Source organism: Rosa rugosa, chromosome 6, assembly GCF_958449725.1.
Source record: "Rosa rugosa chromosome 6, drRosRugo1.1, whole genome shotgun sequence".
Taxonomy (NCBI): Eukaryota; Viridiplantae; Streptophyta; class Magnoliopsida; order Rosales; family Rosaceae; genus Rosa; species Rosa rugosa.
In genome coordinates this window covers 46604942-46623577 of record NC_084825.1, presented here as the reverse complement: position 1 = coordinate 46623577, position 18636 = coordinate 46604942, and the positions used below count along the sequence as shown (strand labels likewise).

General features: G+C 52.6%; 1 protein-coding gene across 1 annotated transcript; it reads right to left on the bottom strand.

Annotated features, from left to right (window-relative positions):
• Positions 1 to 2093: 2093 nt before the first annotated feature.
• On the bottom strand, positions 2094 to 16650 carry LOC133716883 (UDP-glycosyltransferase 76C1-like). Its single transcript, XM_062143527.1, has 2 exons — positions 16361 to 16650; positions 2094 to 2619 (listed from the first exon to the last, which is right to left on the bottom strand). The coding sequence occupies exons 1-2, from the start codon at positions 16648 to 16650 to the stop codon at positions 2094 to 2096; spliced, it is 816 nt and encodes a 271-aa protein (XP_061999511.1).
• Positions 16651 to 18636: the final 1986 nt, after the last annotated feature.

The window sequence follows — 18636 nt, the reverse complement described above, 5'->3', positions numbered from 1 at the left end:
CTCATCCTCTTCCTCGCTGTCATTGTTGTTGGAATCATCGTCACCTCCCTTGCCAAGAAAAAAGGAAACTTAATCATATAATTCCAAGCCATGCACAATCTTAATATCAATACTAACTCGCTAAGTTTAGAGAAGAGGAATCATATTGAGTTTTGGGCAATACCAAATAAATCATTCGTAGGGATGGAGAATAATTCTCTAAATCAAAATACATCCTTTATTCATTTAAAAATGTTTAGATTTTTTTTTTTGAATAGAAGTTGATTGTTATTCAATAAATCAACAGCCAATTGGCCATAGCTTACAAAACTAACATAAGCAGTCCGGCAAGAAAATCCGGAAAACCTATCCAAGCTAAAGCAAACTAATTAAAATCAATGGGAAGCTCACATTTAAGCAAGTCTGCCCAAGCATAAGAAAGTTTCGCCTCCTACGGAAAGAAATCATTCAACTAGCCCTCACTTGCCAGTCACGCAATTGTGGTACAAGCAAGAAACTAGAAACGTCATAGAAGACTCATAGAAACCTAATCACACTCAAATAGGCTTAAGACCCCAATCAAAGCAATTAAACAATAGCCAGCTCCTTCCCTGGCGAGTTGGAGCTGATAGTTGCACCATCATTGTTACCTTCATCTTTCTCATTCCTCTAAGTATGCTTATTCCTTCGTCCAACAGGACGGCCTTTTTTCCTTGGAGCTGTCCCTAACGAAATCGGAACCTCCACCAACTCACCAAGGTGAAATTCCGGAGGTATGAAAGCCAACCTAGGCTTAAAACTCTTCTTTTTCACACCCAAGGTAAAATGTTTTTCTGAATTTACCCCAACAGCAAGGCCATTTATATTGGCCCCATCAGCAAAGTAGTCTGGCCCAGTCCCATGCAGCCCCGGCCCAATCCCATGCAGCCCCGACCCAAGGCCATGCTGAGCAATCCCAGTCAACCCACCGGTCAACCCTAATTCAAAATTAGGGTTTGCCGCCGAATTTTCCGGAACGCTTACAGAACTCCTCGCGACCGGCGAACCCGATCCCATCACCAATGTTCCAGCCACTTCCGCCACTCCAGAAACCTCTGGCGCACCTAGTCCCACCGTCACCAACATCTCTGACCCAGCAACCAACCCAGAAACCGCCGCTTCCGACGCCGCCAACCTACCTGGGTTTGCATCCACCACGCGGTCCGACACCGCTACCGCCAACCTCCGCCTCCAATCTGCCATCACATATACCCTCACCATGACCGAAAAAGCCACAAGCCGCACACAGCCCATGACATTTTTCATACTGGAGTTCCACCACCACCGAGACCGTCGAAGAGAATTGAAAGGTCCGCCGCGCCCAAATCCTCCGCCGAACGTCCTGTACCACACGGATCCTCTGAATCGGATCCTTCCGCTGCACCGCCCCCTGATCAACCCGAACGAAGGAACCCAACGCTCGTCCAATTAGGGTTAAGGCCTTCTCGTTGCGCATAGCAATGCGCAACCCCTTCACCGCCACCCAAACCTCCAGGAGATGCAATGGAGCCGCCCCGAGATCTGAAACGCCATCATAGTCTGCTAGCAGCAACATAGAGTTGTTGTAAAACCATGGACCGCTTGAGAGAATCCGATTCTTCACCTCACTATCCTTGAATTGGAAGACAAAGATATCCTCCTCCTCCTGCCGGATCAGAACTCTCTCCTTCAACCCCCAAACGTTGGAGATCGCCGCCGAGAATGACGGGATCACCACTGTCTTCTTGGATAAAAGCCGACCACAAAGGTAGAAGAATGAATCATGGATTGCATCCTCTCCTCCAACAAGGCTCACCATGGCCTCCTCAGAAAGTGCAGAAGGAGCCACCGTGTTCTCCTCCGCCATCGCGCCGCAACTCGATCAATGGTACGGCTAGGGCAGAGAAACCCTAGCAGAGCAAAGTCGACAAGATTTAAAAATGTTTAGATTGAAGCAGTTCTCAAATAATTTTATGTTATTTGCTCTTGTGCTAGGCTAGGCAGATGTACACCTTTAATTTGCAGCATGAATAAAGTTGCACAAAGCATACACATTTTATTTCGTAGATGATGCCCTGCATCCACATTTTAATCAATCACTGACTTGTAAGTTTTGTGATTAATGATTCTAGTGATAAGATATGATTAATCAAGCCATCCAAAGATTGGTATGAAGTGCCACCTTGTTTCAGGCAAAGATTTGCCATATCCTTCAGCTTTGACACCCTATCTCTTATCTCTTCCCCTTCTTTCTCCATCATAACTCTTCTAATTGCTCTTTCAATTTCTTCTCTCTTGATACCAAGCTCTAGCTGCAATCCTATTTTCCAAACATCGCTTACGTATCTTGCATTCACCATTTGATCAGCAAAAAATGGAATACAAATCATAGGGACTCCCTCACAGATGCTCTCCAATGTAGAATTCCAACCAGTGTGAGTCCAAAATACTCCAACAGCTTGATGGGCAAGCACCTCTTTTTGGGGTGCCCATTTCACAATGTGTCCCATTCCATTCAAGCTCTCAAGAAAACCACTAGGCAGTGGTTCTAGCCATTCCGAACCTTGAACTAACCCGGGTCGAACCACCCACAAAAAGGATTGCTTGCTGTTGGCTAGTCCCCTGTACATACATGTACATTTGCAAGCATAATTAGCTATAATGGGCCACGCTCATTCGACCGCCAAATGTACTAATTCCAACCAAAGGAATGACATGCAAACACACCGCCAGGCGGGCTACAACCTCGGCGGCGGATCACCCCCAGATCACCGCCAACGCGCCGCCACGCGCCGCGCCAAGGTAGCATCAGAAGCTCCCAGAGCTGGGGACTGAAGCACATCAGTCCCACATCGAAAACAAAGAGAAGATCAACCTCTTCCTCACCTATAAAAGGTTCTCTCCTCTCTCCTCATTAATTACGCATTCAATACTTACCTACTGTTACTTTGTCAACATAAATACATTGACTAACTTAGGCATCGGAGAGTTGAAGACCGCCCAGCGCGGTCTCCCTCTGACGCCCTTTGTATTTTACTTGACAGGTAGCGGAGGCTTTGAGAACGTCACAAGTATCGATCCGCCCTCCGGATCAGCGTTAACAAAGGTTCAGCTACCGCCGAACTTTTAGACATTAACATTGGCGCCGTCTGTGGGAATCCTTGAACAAAAGGTCATCCCACTACATCCACCATGACTAACGGTAGCGGAGGGAACGCTGAGGAGCGGGCGGACCAGTCCACCATCCCCCAACCCTCCGATCCAACGATAGGCGTTAACCGCGCACTATTTACAACACCGGTCAACCCCGGCGGCGAGGCAAACCCAAGCAGCAGCCGCCCGCCGGGCCAGGATCTCGTCGCTATGTAAGAGATAGCACTGGCGGATCTTCATAGGGCAAACAGAGAGCGTGAGGAGGAGCGCAAGGAGAAGGCTGAGGCCCAGGGACAGGTGGCTACGCTCTTGGCACGTTTTGAAGAGCTAAAGAGGACCCTGGAGCCTACCGCCCGCCCAGCACTGAGCGAGCAGTCACGCAGCACCAGACGTAGTCGACCCGGCACTGGCACATTGGCACCAGGGCCAGTCATACAGATGCAGGTACCGCTGAACCCACCTGAGTTGTCGGGAATGGGACCACCGCCCATCCCCCAACTAATGATTGAGCAAGAAGCGGAATCGGTGCCGCATACCAACCGTTCGGAGGCTAGGGCAAGGACTGAGGGCCATCCGCCTGCGCCAAGGCGCAGGCAGGTCCAGCGGAGTACCCGGGCTGACACCGCCAGCGATGCAACCGCCCAAATATTGGAAAGGATGCACCAACTGGAGCAAAGGCTGATCCGGGCGGAGTCGGGCGCCCCAGCGCCAACCCAGAATCCACTCTTCGCTTCCAGACCTGGGCCATTCACCGCTGAGATTCTGCAAGCTATCAGACCAGCGTCTGCAAAAACCCCAAAGATGGTGCATTACGGCGGATTGTCCGATCCCTTTGTCCACATGGACACCTTCAAGAAAGTCACCAACAACAAAGGATTCGATGACGCCACCTTGTGTCACTTGTTCAGTGAGACGTTAGACGGTGAGGCAATGAACTGGTTCTTTGAGTGTCCGCCGGGGTCTGTCAACTCATTCCATGCACTATCACATGCCTTCCTCTCCCGGTTCATCCTATTGTCCGCCAGACACCACAACACAAGTCAACTGTTCAGCGTCAAGCAGGCGGAGGACGAATCACTGAAGGCCTTTGTCACAAGGTGGCGGGCGGCAGCATCTCAGTGCCGTGACCTAGACAAAACAATGGCGTCAGCGGCCTTCAGGAAGGGACTGCTCAAGGGACCGTTCCTCTATCACCTCAACTACAATCATCCCAATGCGACGTATGACCACGTCATGAGTGAGGCGGTCATTCACGCCCAGGCGGAATTCGTCACATACGGAGAAACCCCACCGCCACCACTAACACCAAAATCAACACAGCCATCTTCCAGTCATCAGGAAACCGCTAGCAAGACCCCTTCAGCACCATCAACTGACAAGAAAAGGGAGTGGCAACAGGGCCACCACCAGAGCAAGCGGCAGAAGGACCAGCATTACCATAAGGGCAACCGCCCAACCCATGGGGATAACCGCAACAAGCAGGCGGAGTCCTCGCAGCGGTATGCAGTTTTCACGGTCCTGACTGCCTCATATGAAGACATCTACAATCAGTGCAAGGATCAGATCCCACCGCCACCCCCTCCAAAGTACCCAAAAACAGGCAAACCCAGGAACACCGGCAAGTGGTGCAAATACCACGAGGACAGCGGCCACAATACCAATAGCTGCAATGCTCTCAAAACGGCCATCGAGACCTTGTACCGTGACGGCAAGTTGGAGCAGTTCAAGGTGCGTCAACCACCACCGGTAATTGCCAACGTTGAGACCTTGGGCCGCATCAACACCATCGATGGCGGTGCTCCAATCACCAGCATGTCTCACAGGGCAAGGAAGCGCTATGCACACGCTAATCACCCAAAGGAAGTCTGCAACATCCGCTATGAAAGATCCGCCAAGCTCCCAAAATCAGGTTGGGAACCTATTACCTTTTCGGAGGAGGAGGAGCGCGGAGTCAATTTACCCCATGACGACCCATTCTTGGTCGACGCCATTCTTGGCAAATTCTCAGTGGGGAGAATCTTGGTGGACAGCGGCTCCGCTGTCAATGTCATTTTCAACGGCTGCTACAACAACCTCAAACGGAACAGGAAATTACTCCAGGATCACAAACCACTGCTCAGCTTCTCCGGCGACGTCACACAACCGCTGGGGTCTGATTACATGAGACTGGTTATTGGCACTAGTCCATGTATGGCGGAGGTGCATACGGAATTCATCATTGTCGATTGCTTCAGTTCGTATAACGCCATCATTGGGCGGCCGGCACTCAACAAGCTCAAGTGCATCATCGCCGGATACATGCTTCTCATGAAGTTCCCCACACCCAACGGCACGGGCTGTGTGAGAGGAAGTCAACAGTTGGCCCGGGAGTGCTACTCAACGACCATTGCGCGCTCGGCGCGCCGCCATGAGATCCTGACCGTGGGCAACCACGCACCGCCCTCGGATATTTTCGAGGATCCTCGAGACGAGGAGGAAAAATATGTAAGGAAAGAGCCGGTCAACCCGGACACGTCGTTGAGAGTTGTCTGCATCTCGGACGAGCACCCTGAGCGGACAGTCCGCATAGGCGCCCACCTAGACCCAGAGGTGGCGGCAGAGCTCACGCAGTTCCTGCGTGATAATGCCGCAGTATTTGCATGGTCCTATGCAGACATGCCAGGTATCTCCCCTGAAATTATCACTCATAAGCTGACCATCAAACCATCCTTTTACCCTATCAAGCAGAAGCGGAGAGCCTTTGATGAGGAAAAATACCGGGCAATAGGAGAGGAGGTCGCCAAGCTCCAGGGCATTGGATTCATCCGCCAGGTCATCTATCCCCAGTGGATCTCCAATCTGGTTATGGTCAAGAAGCCCAGCGGCAAGTGGCGAATGTGTGTCGACTTCAAAAATCTCAACAAGGCATGCCCAAAAGATAGTTTCCCGCTACCCCGTATCGATCAGCTGGTCGATGCAACCGCCGGACATGAGCTCCTCAGCATGATGGACGCTTTCTCCGGATATAACCAGATCAAGATGCATCCCGGCGATCAAGAATGCACCACCTTCACCACCGACAAAGGCCTCTACTGCTACAATGTCATGCCTTTCGGTCTGAAGAATGCCGGCGCAACTTATCAGCGGTTGATGAACGCCATGTTCGCCGAACATCTGGGAAAAATTATCGAGGTCTACGTGGACGACATGCTAGTTAAGAGCATAAAGGCCAGCGGACATGTGGCAAATCTCAGAATCATAATAACTATTCTCCTAGCCTACGGTATGCGCCTCAACCCATAAAAATGTTTCTTTGCGGTCACCGCCAGCAAATTTCTGGGTTACATCGTCAGCGAACGAGGCATCGAGGCTAACCCAGACAAGGTGCAGGCCATCCTCAGTCTGGCGGACCCCAAATATAAGGTAGACGTCCAGTGCCTCCAGGGCAAGTTAACCGCCCTTTCTCGATTCATCTCCAGACTCACCGACAAGTGTGCCCCATTCTTCAAGCTCCTCAAAACAACTCACAAGAAGGTCATCAACTGGAACCCAGAATGTCAGGCGGCGTTCCAAGGCCTGAAGGAATACTTGGCGGCAGTCCCTCTCCTTTCTGTCCCTGTGCAATGGGAGACACTATTCATATACCTAGCGGTCTCAACATCGGCAATAAGCTGCGCCATTGTCAGGCGGGAGGCTCAGGACGAGCTCCCAGTGTTCTACGCCGGTAGGGGCATGAACGGGGCAGAGACACGGTATCCTCCCTTGGAGCAGCTCGCCCTCGCACTCATAGTTGCCGCCAGACGCCTCCGCCAATACTTTCAGGCTCACACGATCCACGTGTTAACCAATCAACCGCTGAGGCAGGTTATGCATAACCCTGAACACTCAGGGCGCCTCAGCAAGTGGGCCATTGAGCTCAGCGAGTTTGACATAGAATACAAGCCAAGGACCGCCATGAAAGGTCAGGCGGTGGCGGACTTTATCGCCGAGCTCACCGAGCGTCAGCCAGAACCCGGCACCGGGGCGGAGCCTGGAACAGAAATGGTTACCGCGGAGGAGGCAGCTCCGCCACACTCAGACTGGAACCTGCATGTGGACGGCTCCGCCAGCGCCAAGGCCAGCGGCGCCGGAGTCATCTTAACAGGACCTAGGGGACTGAACGCGGAGTATGCGTTGAAATTCAACTTCAAAGCTTCAAACAATATGGCGGAGTACGAGGCCCTCATTGCCGGCTTGCTCCTCGCCATTGACTCAGGGGCTGACAGCGTCAACATATTCAGCGACTCTCAGTTAGTCGTTAACCAGGTCAACGACAGCTTCCAGGCCAAGGACCAGCAGTTATCGGCATATTTGGGGTACGTCAAAACGTTGCTCAAAAAGTTCAAATTTCACACCATCACACAAATCCCCAGGGAAAAGAACGCCAAGGCTGATTCACTGGCGAGACTGGCAACCGCCCAACCACATCAAAGTCCAGCGGACACAAGGGTGGAATGCCTTGACAAACCAAGTATCACAAAGACCCTGGCGGAGATCTTCAGCATTGAGATCAACCCCAGCTGGATGGATGAGATCATTGCATACAAGCGCAACGGCACAGTGCCGGAGGACAAGGTTCAGGCGCGGCAGCTCAAGCGGAGAGCAACCCGCTACAATATCCAGAATGGTAAACTTTACCGCCAAGGATTCACTCATCCCAACCTCCGCTGCCTAACCCCAGAGGAGGGAAAGGCCGTCCTAGCGGAAATCCATGGCGGAGAATGCGGAAACCACTCAGGCGCCAGATCCTTGGCCAACCGCACAATGCGGCAGGGCTACTTTTGGCCCACACTTGGCGATGACGCCAGGCGGATTTCGCGATCTTGCCACAAATGCCAACAATTTGCAGATCTCCCACATGCACCGGCAGAGCCGCTGTCAATTATCGTCGGCCCATGGATTCACTCCACGTGGGGCCTCGATTTGATGGGAAAGTTCCAAACCGCCAAGGGTCAGTTCAAGTACATCATCGTCGCCATCGACTACAACAGCAAGTGGATAGAGGCGGAACCACTCACGGCAATAACTACCGCCAAGGTAATTCGCTTCCTCTGGAAGAACACCTATTGCCGCTATGGTGTCCCACATACAATCATTACAGACAACGGCACACAGTTCAACAATTAGGAACTCATATCTTTCACCGCCAACCTTGGCACCAAGATGAATTTTGCGTCAGTCGCTCATCCCCAAACCAACGGCCAGGTCGAAGCGGCCAACAAGATAATCAAGAAGCTGCTCAAAAAGAAACTCGACGACGCCAAGGGTTTGTGGGCGGAGAAGTTACCAGAGGTTCTATGGGCCATCCGGACTACTTCAACTTCCGCCACCGGCGAGACACCCTTTTGTATGATGTTCGGAACAGAGGCTGTCCTACCTGTTGAAGTAACTCAGCCCACCGCTAGGGTCGAAGGCTACTGCCCGGAGACCAACAGCGACGGCATCAACCTGGACAGAGACCTCCTAGAAGAAAAAAGATACAAAGCCCATTTGCACAACTTGCAAAACAAACAACGGGTATCGCGTTTCTACAACGCCAGAGTCAAGGCCCGGAACCTCCAACTGGTAATGAAGGAAGTGATTCCACCGCCAACAAAGCTCCGCCCAACTTGGGAAGGTCCATACAAAATTGTGGAAGTCGTTAGCCCAGGCACCTTCTACTTAATGGACAAGGATGGCGTCACGACGACCCACCCTTGGAATACTGAACACCTTCGGTATTACTACAAATAGTCATACCGCTACCCAAGAGCATCTTGACTTAGCTAAATTCTTGCTCAATATTTAGCTAAGGGAAGCTACCCAACGGGTACTACCCCACTTTTGTACACGCTGATCAGTCAGCTATCAATGAAACGAGGAATTATTCAAACCATTGTTACCAAGTCTAGCACTGAGGGCAACTGGCAATGCCAGCAATCGTCAGCGGACCGCGTCCGCTACGTGGTGCACTTGGACCAATCCTAATTCCTTTAATGTTTCATTGACACAAAAAAAAAAATATATATATATATATATATACAAGTCAAGGTACTAGCGGTACAAACACATCATAACAAACGTCGAAACTTCATTCCATTTCAAAATTTCTGTTACAAGCTATTGTACCTCAACGGCTATATATATATAAAAAAAAAAAAAAACAAAGTTCAGGGGGGAATCTCTGGCGGTCCCGGCTGGCTTCAGGGGTGGCCCTCGGCACCTTCTGTTGCAGCAGGCGGCGGCACGATCGCTCGACTCGTTTGATCGGACCCTCGAGCTGTCGGGCTAGGGGTCTCTATTGTGCCATCCGCCCGGGTGTGCGCCGCCAGAAATCCGGCACGCGACACCTCCGACGGTGTGGGAGTGGGGGTCTGCTGGGACCCTTCCATCGGATGTGCACTGCTTTCCCCACTGCCTGAGCGGGCACCTCCCGCTGGGCCAGGCACGACCTCTTTGTCCGGCGGGGCACTCTTGGCCGGCGGCGCATCAGGCTTTGACGCTTTGGCGAAGTCGATGGCGCCCTTCCGCTTCAGCATTTCTATGTTTGCTAAAGCCCCGGCCTTCGCAGACTCGGTCATTGCCTTCGCATATTCCGCCGACCGCTTGAACGATTCCACAGCGGCGGCCGCGGCAGCATCCCCTTCAGCCGTCAGACGGGCAACCTGGCCTTCCAGCCGCTTCAGCTCCGTCGCCCTGGCGACCGACTCCCGCTGCACGATAATAAGTTTCTTATCCTTGGCAGCTATCCGCTCCTCCAGCAGGGAGTTATTCTCCTCCAGCTTAATCACGCGGTCATTTCTCTCCAAGTCCCGCTCAATCGCCACGTTGAGCTTACCGCGGACGTCGGCGAAGTCACTTTCAGCCTTGACAAGCCGCCTCTCTGTCTCCGCCAGCTTCTCCCTCGACTCCCCCAGCTCCTTCTGGAGACTTTGAATCTCCTCCCTCAGCTCCCCTTCGACCAGAGGCTGCTTCTTCGCCGCCTCAAACATGTCGTACAGCCCGGCTGATACCTGACCAAACGCCGAGCTGTAGGGAGATTGGTCAATCGCTGTCGGGCGTGAGATCCCCGCTAGGCCGCCAAACCCTAGCCTTTCGCACAGGTGGAAAAGGAATTCCCGCTCGCCACCTGTCATAAACTCCGCGTAGGCGGCAAATGAGTCCAGGTCGCTGGCGGTGGGCACCTCTCCCTCCACTACCGCAGCTTTCAGCGGAGCTTGGCGGGCCTTCTTCTGATGTCGAGCCCCAATCGTCTCCACATCTTCATCCTCTTCCTCGTTGGGGGAGTTTATCTGCCGGCGCTTCCTCTCAAGCACCCTGGTGTTAATGCTTTGGATCCGTGGGGATCTAATTAACGATAAGTAAGAGAGATAGAGAGAGAGAGAGAGAGTTGACACAAGATGTATAGTGGTTCACCTCCCGCCTTGGCGGGAGACTACATCCACTTGAAAGCTTATACTAGTGTGTGTCGAGCCTTGCGGCCTAACATGATTACAAGAGATGTTGTAATGGAGTTGGTTGTGGAATGAATGGTGTTTGAGTGGGAGGAGAGTTCCTTTTATAGGTGAAGGAGTGCTCTTCCTTTACATGGTTTTCGATGTGGGACAAGCAAAGGTAACTATTCTAGTGTAGAAACTATTCTAGTGTAGAAATGCCTAGTTTGTGGAGGCAACTTTGCAAGGGCGGGAAGGTGGCATCCCGGTGGCGGATTTGCGACTTCCGGATACCGTAGCGTAGCTTGAACATAGGGCTACACGATGCATGTCTCGGTTGGGCCTTGCCATGGCTTGTGGGTGTCCCAAAGAGGGTGTTACTTATGCTTGGTGATGTAGCAAATACTCCATATTGTTGGAGGTATGTACAAGTCCCCGAAGTCTCCAAGTAAGAGGAGCTTCTTGGTTGGGGAGTTATACACACGATGTCACCAAGCATAAGTAACCGGGCGGTACGGAGCCCCTACAAGTCCCCGAACTCCGTAAGCAAGAAGGGACTCGTTAACCTGCACAACAAAGACAAAAAAACAGGCATACGTAGGATGCTCGTTGCATTGGGCAACAAATGTGAGTTGCACCGATATGCGTTGGCATATATGAACGTATGGGGTGCGTGATACATGGTCGTGTGAGCATATGGATTGCATATGATAAATGTGTGACGCGCGCAAGGAGACGAACGAGGTCGATTTTGACGGGGTTACGCTCGTGAGGTGTAAGTTGCATGAGTGCGGCGAAGGTATGCATTTGTAACTCATGAACGATGACCGCGCGTATGGTTGTGTCTGTTTGGTTTTCGCTCGTGTTAATGGAACTCGAAAAGAATTTGATTTGTCGCGGTCGGTAAACGACAAATGGTAGAAAAATTCAATGTTCCATTAACGTGTGGTGTGTCGAGCAGACAGGAGCGTAAAGCTCGAGGATTGCCGGGAAGGCATGAGCGGAAAGCTCGTGAGCGGGAAACTCGGGGTTGCCGGGAAGGCATGAGCGGGAAGCTCAAGTGTTGCCGGGGAGGCATGAGCGGAAGCTCGTGGGTTGCCGGGAAGGCATGAGCGGAAGCTCGTGGGTTGCCGGGGAGGCATGAGCGGAAGCTCAAGGGTTGCCGGGGAGGCATGAGCGGGAAGCTCGGGGTGCCGGGAAGGCATGAGCGGAAGCTCGGGGTTGCCGGGGAGGCATGAGCGGAAGCTCGAGGGTTGCCGGGGAGGCATGAGCGGAAGCTCGTGGGTTGCCGGGAAGGCATGAGCGGGAAGCTCGTGGTGCCGGGAAGGCATGAGCGGAAGCTCGGGGTTGCCGGGGAGGCATGAGCGGGAAGCTCGTGGTGCCGGGGAGGCAAGAGCGGAAGCTCGGGGTTGCCGGGGAGGCATGAGCGGAAGCTCGAGGGTTGCCGGGGAGACATGAGCGGAAGCTCGTGGGTTGCCGGGAAGGCATGAGCGGGAAGCTCGTGGTGCCGGGAAGGCATGAGCGGGAAGCTCGTGGTGCCGGGAAGGCATGAGCGGAAGCTCGGGGTTGCCGGGGAGGCATGAGCGGAAGCTCAAGGGTTGCCGGGGAGGCATGAGCGGAAGCTCAAGGGTGCCGCGAAGGCATGAGCGGGAGCTCGCGGTGCCTGGAAGGCGTGAGCGGAAGCTCGAGGGTTGCCGGGGAGGCATGAGCGGAAGCTCGTGGGTTGCCGGGAAGGCATGAGCGGGAAGCTCGTGGTGCCGGGAAGGCATGAGCGGGAAGCTCGTGGTGCCTGGAAGGCATGAGCGGGAAGCTCGTGGTGCCGGGAAGGCATGAGCGGAAGCTCGGGGTTGCCGGGGAGGCATGAGCGGAAGCTCAAGGGTTGCCGGGGAGGCATGAGCGGAAGCTCAAGGGTGCCGCGAAGGCATGAGCGGGAAGCTCGTGAGCGGAAGCTCACGGGTGCCGCGAAGGCATGAGCGGGAAGCTCGTGAGCGGAAGCTCAAGGGTGCCGCGAAGGCATGAGCGGTAAGCTCGTGAGCGGAAGTTCAAGGGTGCCGCGAAGGCATGAGCGGGAAGCTCGTGAGTGGAAGCTCGCGGTGCCTGGAAGGAGTGAGCGGACAAAAGCTCGGCGGTGCCGCTGAGGCACGAGCGCGAAAAGCTTGGCGGTGCCGCTGAGTCACGCGCGCGAAAAGCGCGGAGGTGCCGCTGAGGCACGAGCACGAAAAGCTCGGCGGTGCCGCTGAGGCACGAGCGCGAAAACCTGGCGGTGCCGCTGAGGCACGAGCGCGAAAAGCGCGGCGGTGCCGCTGAGGCACGAGCGCGAAAAGCGCGGCGGTGCCGCTGAGGCACGAGCGCGAAAAGCTCGGTGGTGCCGCTGAGGCACGAGCGCGAAAAGCGCGGCGGTGCCGCTGAGGCACGAGCCCGGAGCCCTGTGTTGCCATGAGGCTTTAACGGGTAGCTCGATGGTGACGCCCTGAGGTATGAGCGTGGCCGTTGCTAATTATGCCGGGCTGTATGTATAAGTCCCCGAAGTCCCCAGTCAAGGAGGGTGTTCTTGCGGGTTGATACCAAAGCGTAGCTTTGTGCCGTATATCAAGCATAATTAGTGCGAGTGCGTCGTCCATCTAGAATTGGTTGGAGCGAACGCTTTTGCCCTTTCGGGTGGGCCCCTGCCAGGCCCTGCGAGGAGTCCCCCACTCCTGGCTATAGACCTCCGGATGGTCGGAAAACTGTTTGATGAGGGGAGCTGCACGGAGCAGAGGGTGTTGGGTAGCGAGCCCAATCTTTGGTACCCAAGCGTCGGGGTTAACTGCCGGATCAATGGCTGCCGTGGGCTGTGTTAACTAGTCCCTAGCTGTTTTCTCGAAGGAGAAAAGCTTGACTGTAATGTCGCGTAGCGGTCATTGTCATAATGAGGCGTTGCCTTACCGCTTGGCGGTTGAATGAAAAATGATAAACACATAGAGCAAGTAATAATATTTTGTTTGAGTGTCCCATGTTTATTAAATTGAGTTGCAATTAAATAGAAGCATGGCATATGTGTATAGCATGTACTTGTAATGTGGATTCTAATATCATTTTTGCATTTTGTAAGATATGCTAAAGGATCATTGAGATCGGTATGTGAAGCATGGCATATCTAGTATGTGAGATCTAGAAAGTGTTGCCAAATCTACGAAATGTTGTTGGCATGCTTAAAAGTTTATGGAAGCATGTAAAAGCATATCAAGTGTGATATATTTGTAGGCATGCTTAAAGTAGTAAAAGCATGTGGTTGGCATGGCACTAGCTCAAATTGAAAGAGCGTAAAAGAGAAGATAAAGTTACTTATCTTATGCCGATTTAGAGCGAGTTGGAGTTGGAATCACCGTAAGTACCCAAATCATGTTGGAGTTGTCCAAGCATGACGCTCCATTGCTTTGACGGATAAAGTGTTCCGATAATGTACATCCACTCGTAGTTGAGGTGAGGAGCTTGATAGAAATAGTTTAATTTCCTTGAAACAAAATAGATGATTAATATGTAGATTTGTCAAATCAACATAAATAATTTGCATATGTACTTTGATAAAATTTTTAAGCAAAGTGTATAAGCAAGTGTAGTATTACTTGATGACAAATAACATATCTGATTGTTCGTCTCTAATGTGAATTTCAAAGTGATAATGAAATGTCAAAGAGGCCTTGTACTAGGTTGACTAGATTGGTATGGGCCAATGTTTATGCTATTTTGAAACGTCACAAAGTGCCAGGTTGCCTGTGCAACAGACTTAATTAAGGCATGCATGCTAGTAAATGCCCATTTTGATAATGATAGAGGCAAAATAAACTAATCACCTATCAATCATGTACGTGTAGGCATGCATGCTACTAGAACATTAGAATTTAGAAAGTGTTGCTTCATGACAGGTGCTAGTTAGAAAGTATGCTAAGGCTCAGCATATATAAATCGTGGGCCCTTGAATTGACCGGGAGCATGGTAGACTAGCAGGGAACACATGTTAATTTAAAACTGTGCATGCTAGTATGCGTTGTGCGGTACATATGCCTTATGCTTGGTAAGCTGTCATGATGTATATATATGGAGAAGGAATAAGTTGGTATTATGGTATAATTAAGACCAAGAGGCTGAGAGTGCTTAGCTTTCCTTTAGTTGCTGCGTTCTCGACTTCATGCAGCTGCAAGCAAAGTAGGTGCAAGAGTGGAGTTGCAGGGAAGAGCCACCGAGAGGAATTTTCTGGGTGAAGCATGGGTGCGTAGAGCAAGCTATTGGGTGTCGAGAATGTTTGGGTATCCCAAGTGGATTTCGGCGGATGGCTCTTGGCGGGGTGATGGTCCGAGAAGTAGATGGGTGTCCATCCTCCAAGCTAGTCGACGAAGATGATCGCTGCATCGACAAAGATGGCCGCTAGTTTCGCTGAGTGGAGGTTGGCCGGCGGGGAAGCACAGTGGAGGATGCCCAGCGGTGCACCTCAGCGGTGACACCCAAGGTAGACGCTCGGCGGAGGTTTGGGCCAGCGGAGAAGCTCGGCGGAGCGGAGCTCGATTTGGTCGGCGGAGCTCGTCCGCTAAGCTTTGGTCAGCGGTGCTCTGTCCATGGCCGGCGGAGGCAGGCTAGCGGAGATAGTCCGGCGGAGCGGAGACAGTCCGGCGGAGCGTAGCTCGGTGCTCGGAGGAGAATGGCAGCGGGGCTTGCTAGCGGTTGAAAGTGACGGTGTACAGTGTGGCGGAATATCTTCCAGCGGAGGTTGCTAGCGGAGGGAGCAGCAGTTGGGTCCGGCGGAGCTGCAAAGTAGAGCTGAGGCTCCGAGCTCGAGTTCAGCGGAGATGCTCGGCGGAAGAACTCGGCGGTGACCTGGAGGTTGGCGGAGGAAGAGTTCGGCGGTGTCGCTGACTAAGTTCGGCGGAGCGGAGCCTGATGGAGACCACGAGTTCCAGGTCGAAGGTGGACGGAGCTGCAATTGGTAGTGACTGGCGGGAATTTTGAAAATTGAAGGGGTGCCCAGAGAAGTTTTCTGGGTGTCCAGAGAGTTTTTGCCGCCCGATTTTTTTTTTTTTTTTTTTGAAGTTCAGCGTTGACTTTTTTTTTTTTTTTTGAGTTGGGCGTTGACCAGCCATTGTCAGCGTTGACCAAAAGTTGATCAAGCCTTGATGGGCGTTGACCGAGCCCTAATTTGATGTTTACCGAAGTTCATGGTACGTGACGAAGCCATTGTGCTGGCTTCCCACAGACGGCGCCAATGTTAATGCTTTGGATCCGTGGGGATCTAATTAACGATAAGTAAGAGAGATAGAGAGAGAGAGAGAGAGTTGACACAAGATGTATAGTGGTTCACCTCCCGCCTTGGCGGGAGACTACATCCACTTGAAAGCTTATACTAGTGTGTGTCGAGCCTTGCGGCCTAACATGATTACAAGAGATGTTGTAATGGAGTTGGTTGTGGAATGAATGGTGTTTGAGTGGGAGGAGAGTTCCTTTTATAGGTGAAGGAGTGCTCTTCCTTTACATGGTTTTCGATGTGGGACAAGCAAAGGTAACTATTCTAGTGTAGAAACTATTCTAGTGTAGAAATGCCTAGTTTGTGGAGGCAACTTTGCAAGGGCGGGAAGGTGGCTTCCCGGTGGCGGATTTGCGACTTCCGGATACCGTAGCGTAGCTTGAACATAGGGCTACAAGATGCATGTCTCGGTTGGGCCTTGCCATGGCTTGTGGGTGTCCCAAAGAGGGTGTTACTTATGCTTGGTGATGTAGCAAATACTCCATATTGTTGGAGGTATGTACACCTGGTATTTCCGCCAGCAGCCCTCGTCACCCTCGGCGGCGGGTCCTCCCTTGGGGCGGTCACATTCCCTGCCGGCGGCACCGGCTTTTCTTTCTGAGCACCACGCCGGTTGGCGGGTACCCTCTCCTTCGTCGCAGCCGCTGTGGCGGCCCCTTGAACGGCGGGCAGCCCATCATCGCCAAGGTGCGAGTGCAGCGGCATCTGCAACAAGACGGGAACCTCTGACTGGCTTAGCGCCAGTGTCTCAGGGTCCACTACGGTCTGCTGGGCCACCATCCCCTCGGCGTACATCGTCTCCAGGAAATTATCAATCTCCGCGCGGTCCATGGCTTTTTCGAAAGCGTCCCGGCTCGATTTGTTACCTGGCGGCGTTTCTAAAAAAAAAAAAACTCAATCAGTCAGTTGGCTACTTTGCAAAAAAAAAAACAAACTAGGGCAACCTGACGGCAATTTCTTACCAACGGCCCGAGTTAATTTCTGAGCAACTAGCAACTCCCAGCCAGTCAGAAGTCGGAAGTCCAGCAAGTTGCGGTTCCGCCAACAACCTCTAATCCGCGCCACGCGACACTCCTCCTCGCGCGTTAAGTTGTACCGCAATCCCGCTGCACAAGCACAAACCAATTAGTCAAAATACATACAATACGGGCACCCGCCAGATGCAGTCAGCGGAACTTCGTTACCGACCTCGAATAGGTTGGAACTCCGACTTAATCCTAAACGCCGGCCCTCCCTCGTTCCCCACAGCCTGGTACTCCCACCCTTCTGTGGCGACGCAGAAGCTTCCCCGCCAATAGGACATGGAATCCCTTAGATTCTCAATCAACTTGGGCGCTCCCTGGCGGCGGCTCAGATTCACTTGCCCTCTACAACCCTGGCGCCTCACGTAGGTTAGCTCGAAGAAGTGCAGCACCTCCGCCACAGTAGGCCCCTCGCACCCGGACAACCGCCACAGCGAGTTCATCGCCAACATCAACCGCCACATGTTGGGGCAAATCTGACCAAAAGCAAGGCCAAACTCGCACACCAGGATTTGGAGAGTCGGCACCAGCGGGAGTGTCACTCCTTGGCGGAATATCGCCTCATGTACAGCCGCCCCGCCCTCTGGGAGAATCGACGCCTTCTCATCTACCGTCGGCGGGGGCAGCTTCACCGATCCCGGCAGCCGAAAGGCCTTCTTCATTCGGGTAACGGCGACGGCATTCATCCGCCCTCCTGCCTCATCAACAGCAGTGCATTCCGGGAAGAACCACGCTGACTCAACGTGCTCCCCCGCCGTTTCTTCTACCTCAGCGGAGCCGCTGGCGGCGCTATTGCTCACCAAACGCTCGTCGCACCTAGCTTTTGCAGCAGCGGCCTCGCCCGCCCTAGAGCTCTCTGGACGTGGACCACGACCCATGGCTACTTCCCAGAATATGGTCTGTAGCGGCTCAACCTCTAGCGGTTCTGGCAGTGAGGTTCCTGCATGGGCAGACGGACGCAACGAGTCAATAAAAGCCCTATCCGCCGCGCTGAATGACACGTCAGACCCGGAATCCTCACTGCTCGAAATCTCTATGACGTTAGCCATCCCAAACCCTAAAACCCACACCAGTTAGCAAAAACACAGATCTAGCCTATTCTTACATCAGTCACAGCCAAGAACATCAAGGGCAATTTACCCAGAAAATGCCAAAACAAGAACAAGCACACTCCACCCAGATTCGACCATCTAGCACATCCCTAGACACCAACTCTCTGCCAACCACAATAAACCACCCCCCCCCCCCCCCCCCAAATCTCACCTCACACCTCAGAACACGGAAAAGCACAGAAAAACTCCCAAAATCCACAAACACCAAAACCCAGAAAATAGCAGATTCAATAAAACAGGGACAGAAATCAAGAAACCAACCTTAGTGACGAAAGCTCCGGAGTAATGGTGAGCGAGAGCCTTCAGGGAGGAAAATCTTCGTTTTTCCGGAAACGATACCTCCAAACTCTGGCAGCCTCTCCCTTCGGTATCACACGAGCAAGGTAGGAAGACGACGACTGCGTTTGAAGCTTTTGCCAAAGTGTCAAATCTCGCTGAGTTTCCCCCCCTTTTATGTCAACATCAGCGCGTTCTCAGCCGTCCGCTAAAAACGACATCACGCACCGGCCGTACACGTGTCGCGATCTTCCACTTACTCTCCGGATTAACCGAGGCGTCGCCTCGGTTACGGAATCCATGATTACCATCATTAATGGCGAGAAGACGGCTAGGCTTAGGAGACAGACCTCCGCACGCTAACCCTCTAC

What these genes read in the sequence shown, in the direction of transcription:
- LOC133716883 (XM_062143527.1), bottom strand. Translation starts at nt 16,650, where the DNA reads ATGTACGCCGAGGGGATGGTGGCCCAGCAGACCGTAGTGGACCCTGAG. An exon ending in GCTGCTGGCGGAAATACCAG is followed by an intron (nt 2,620 to 16,360) that starts GTGTACATACCT and finishes ATGTATGTACAG; the next exon opens with GGGACTAGCCAACAGCAAGC.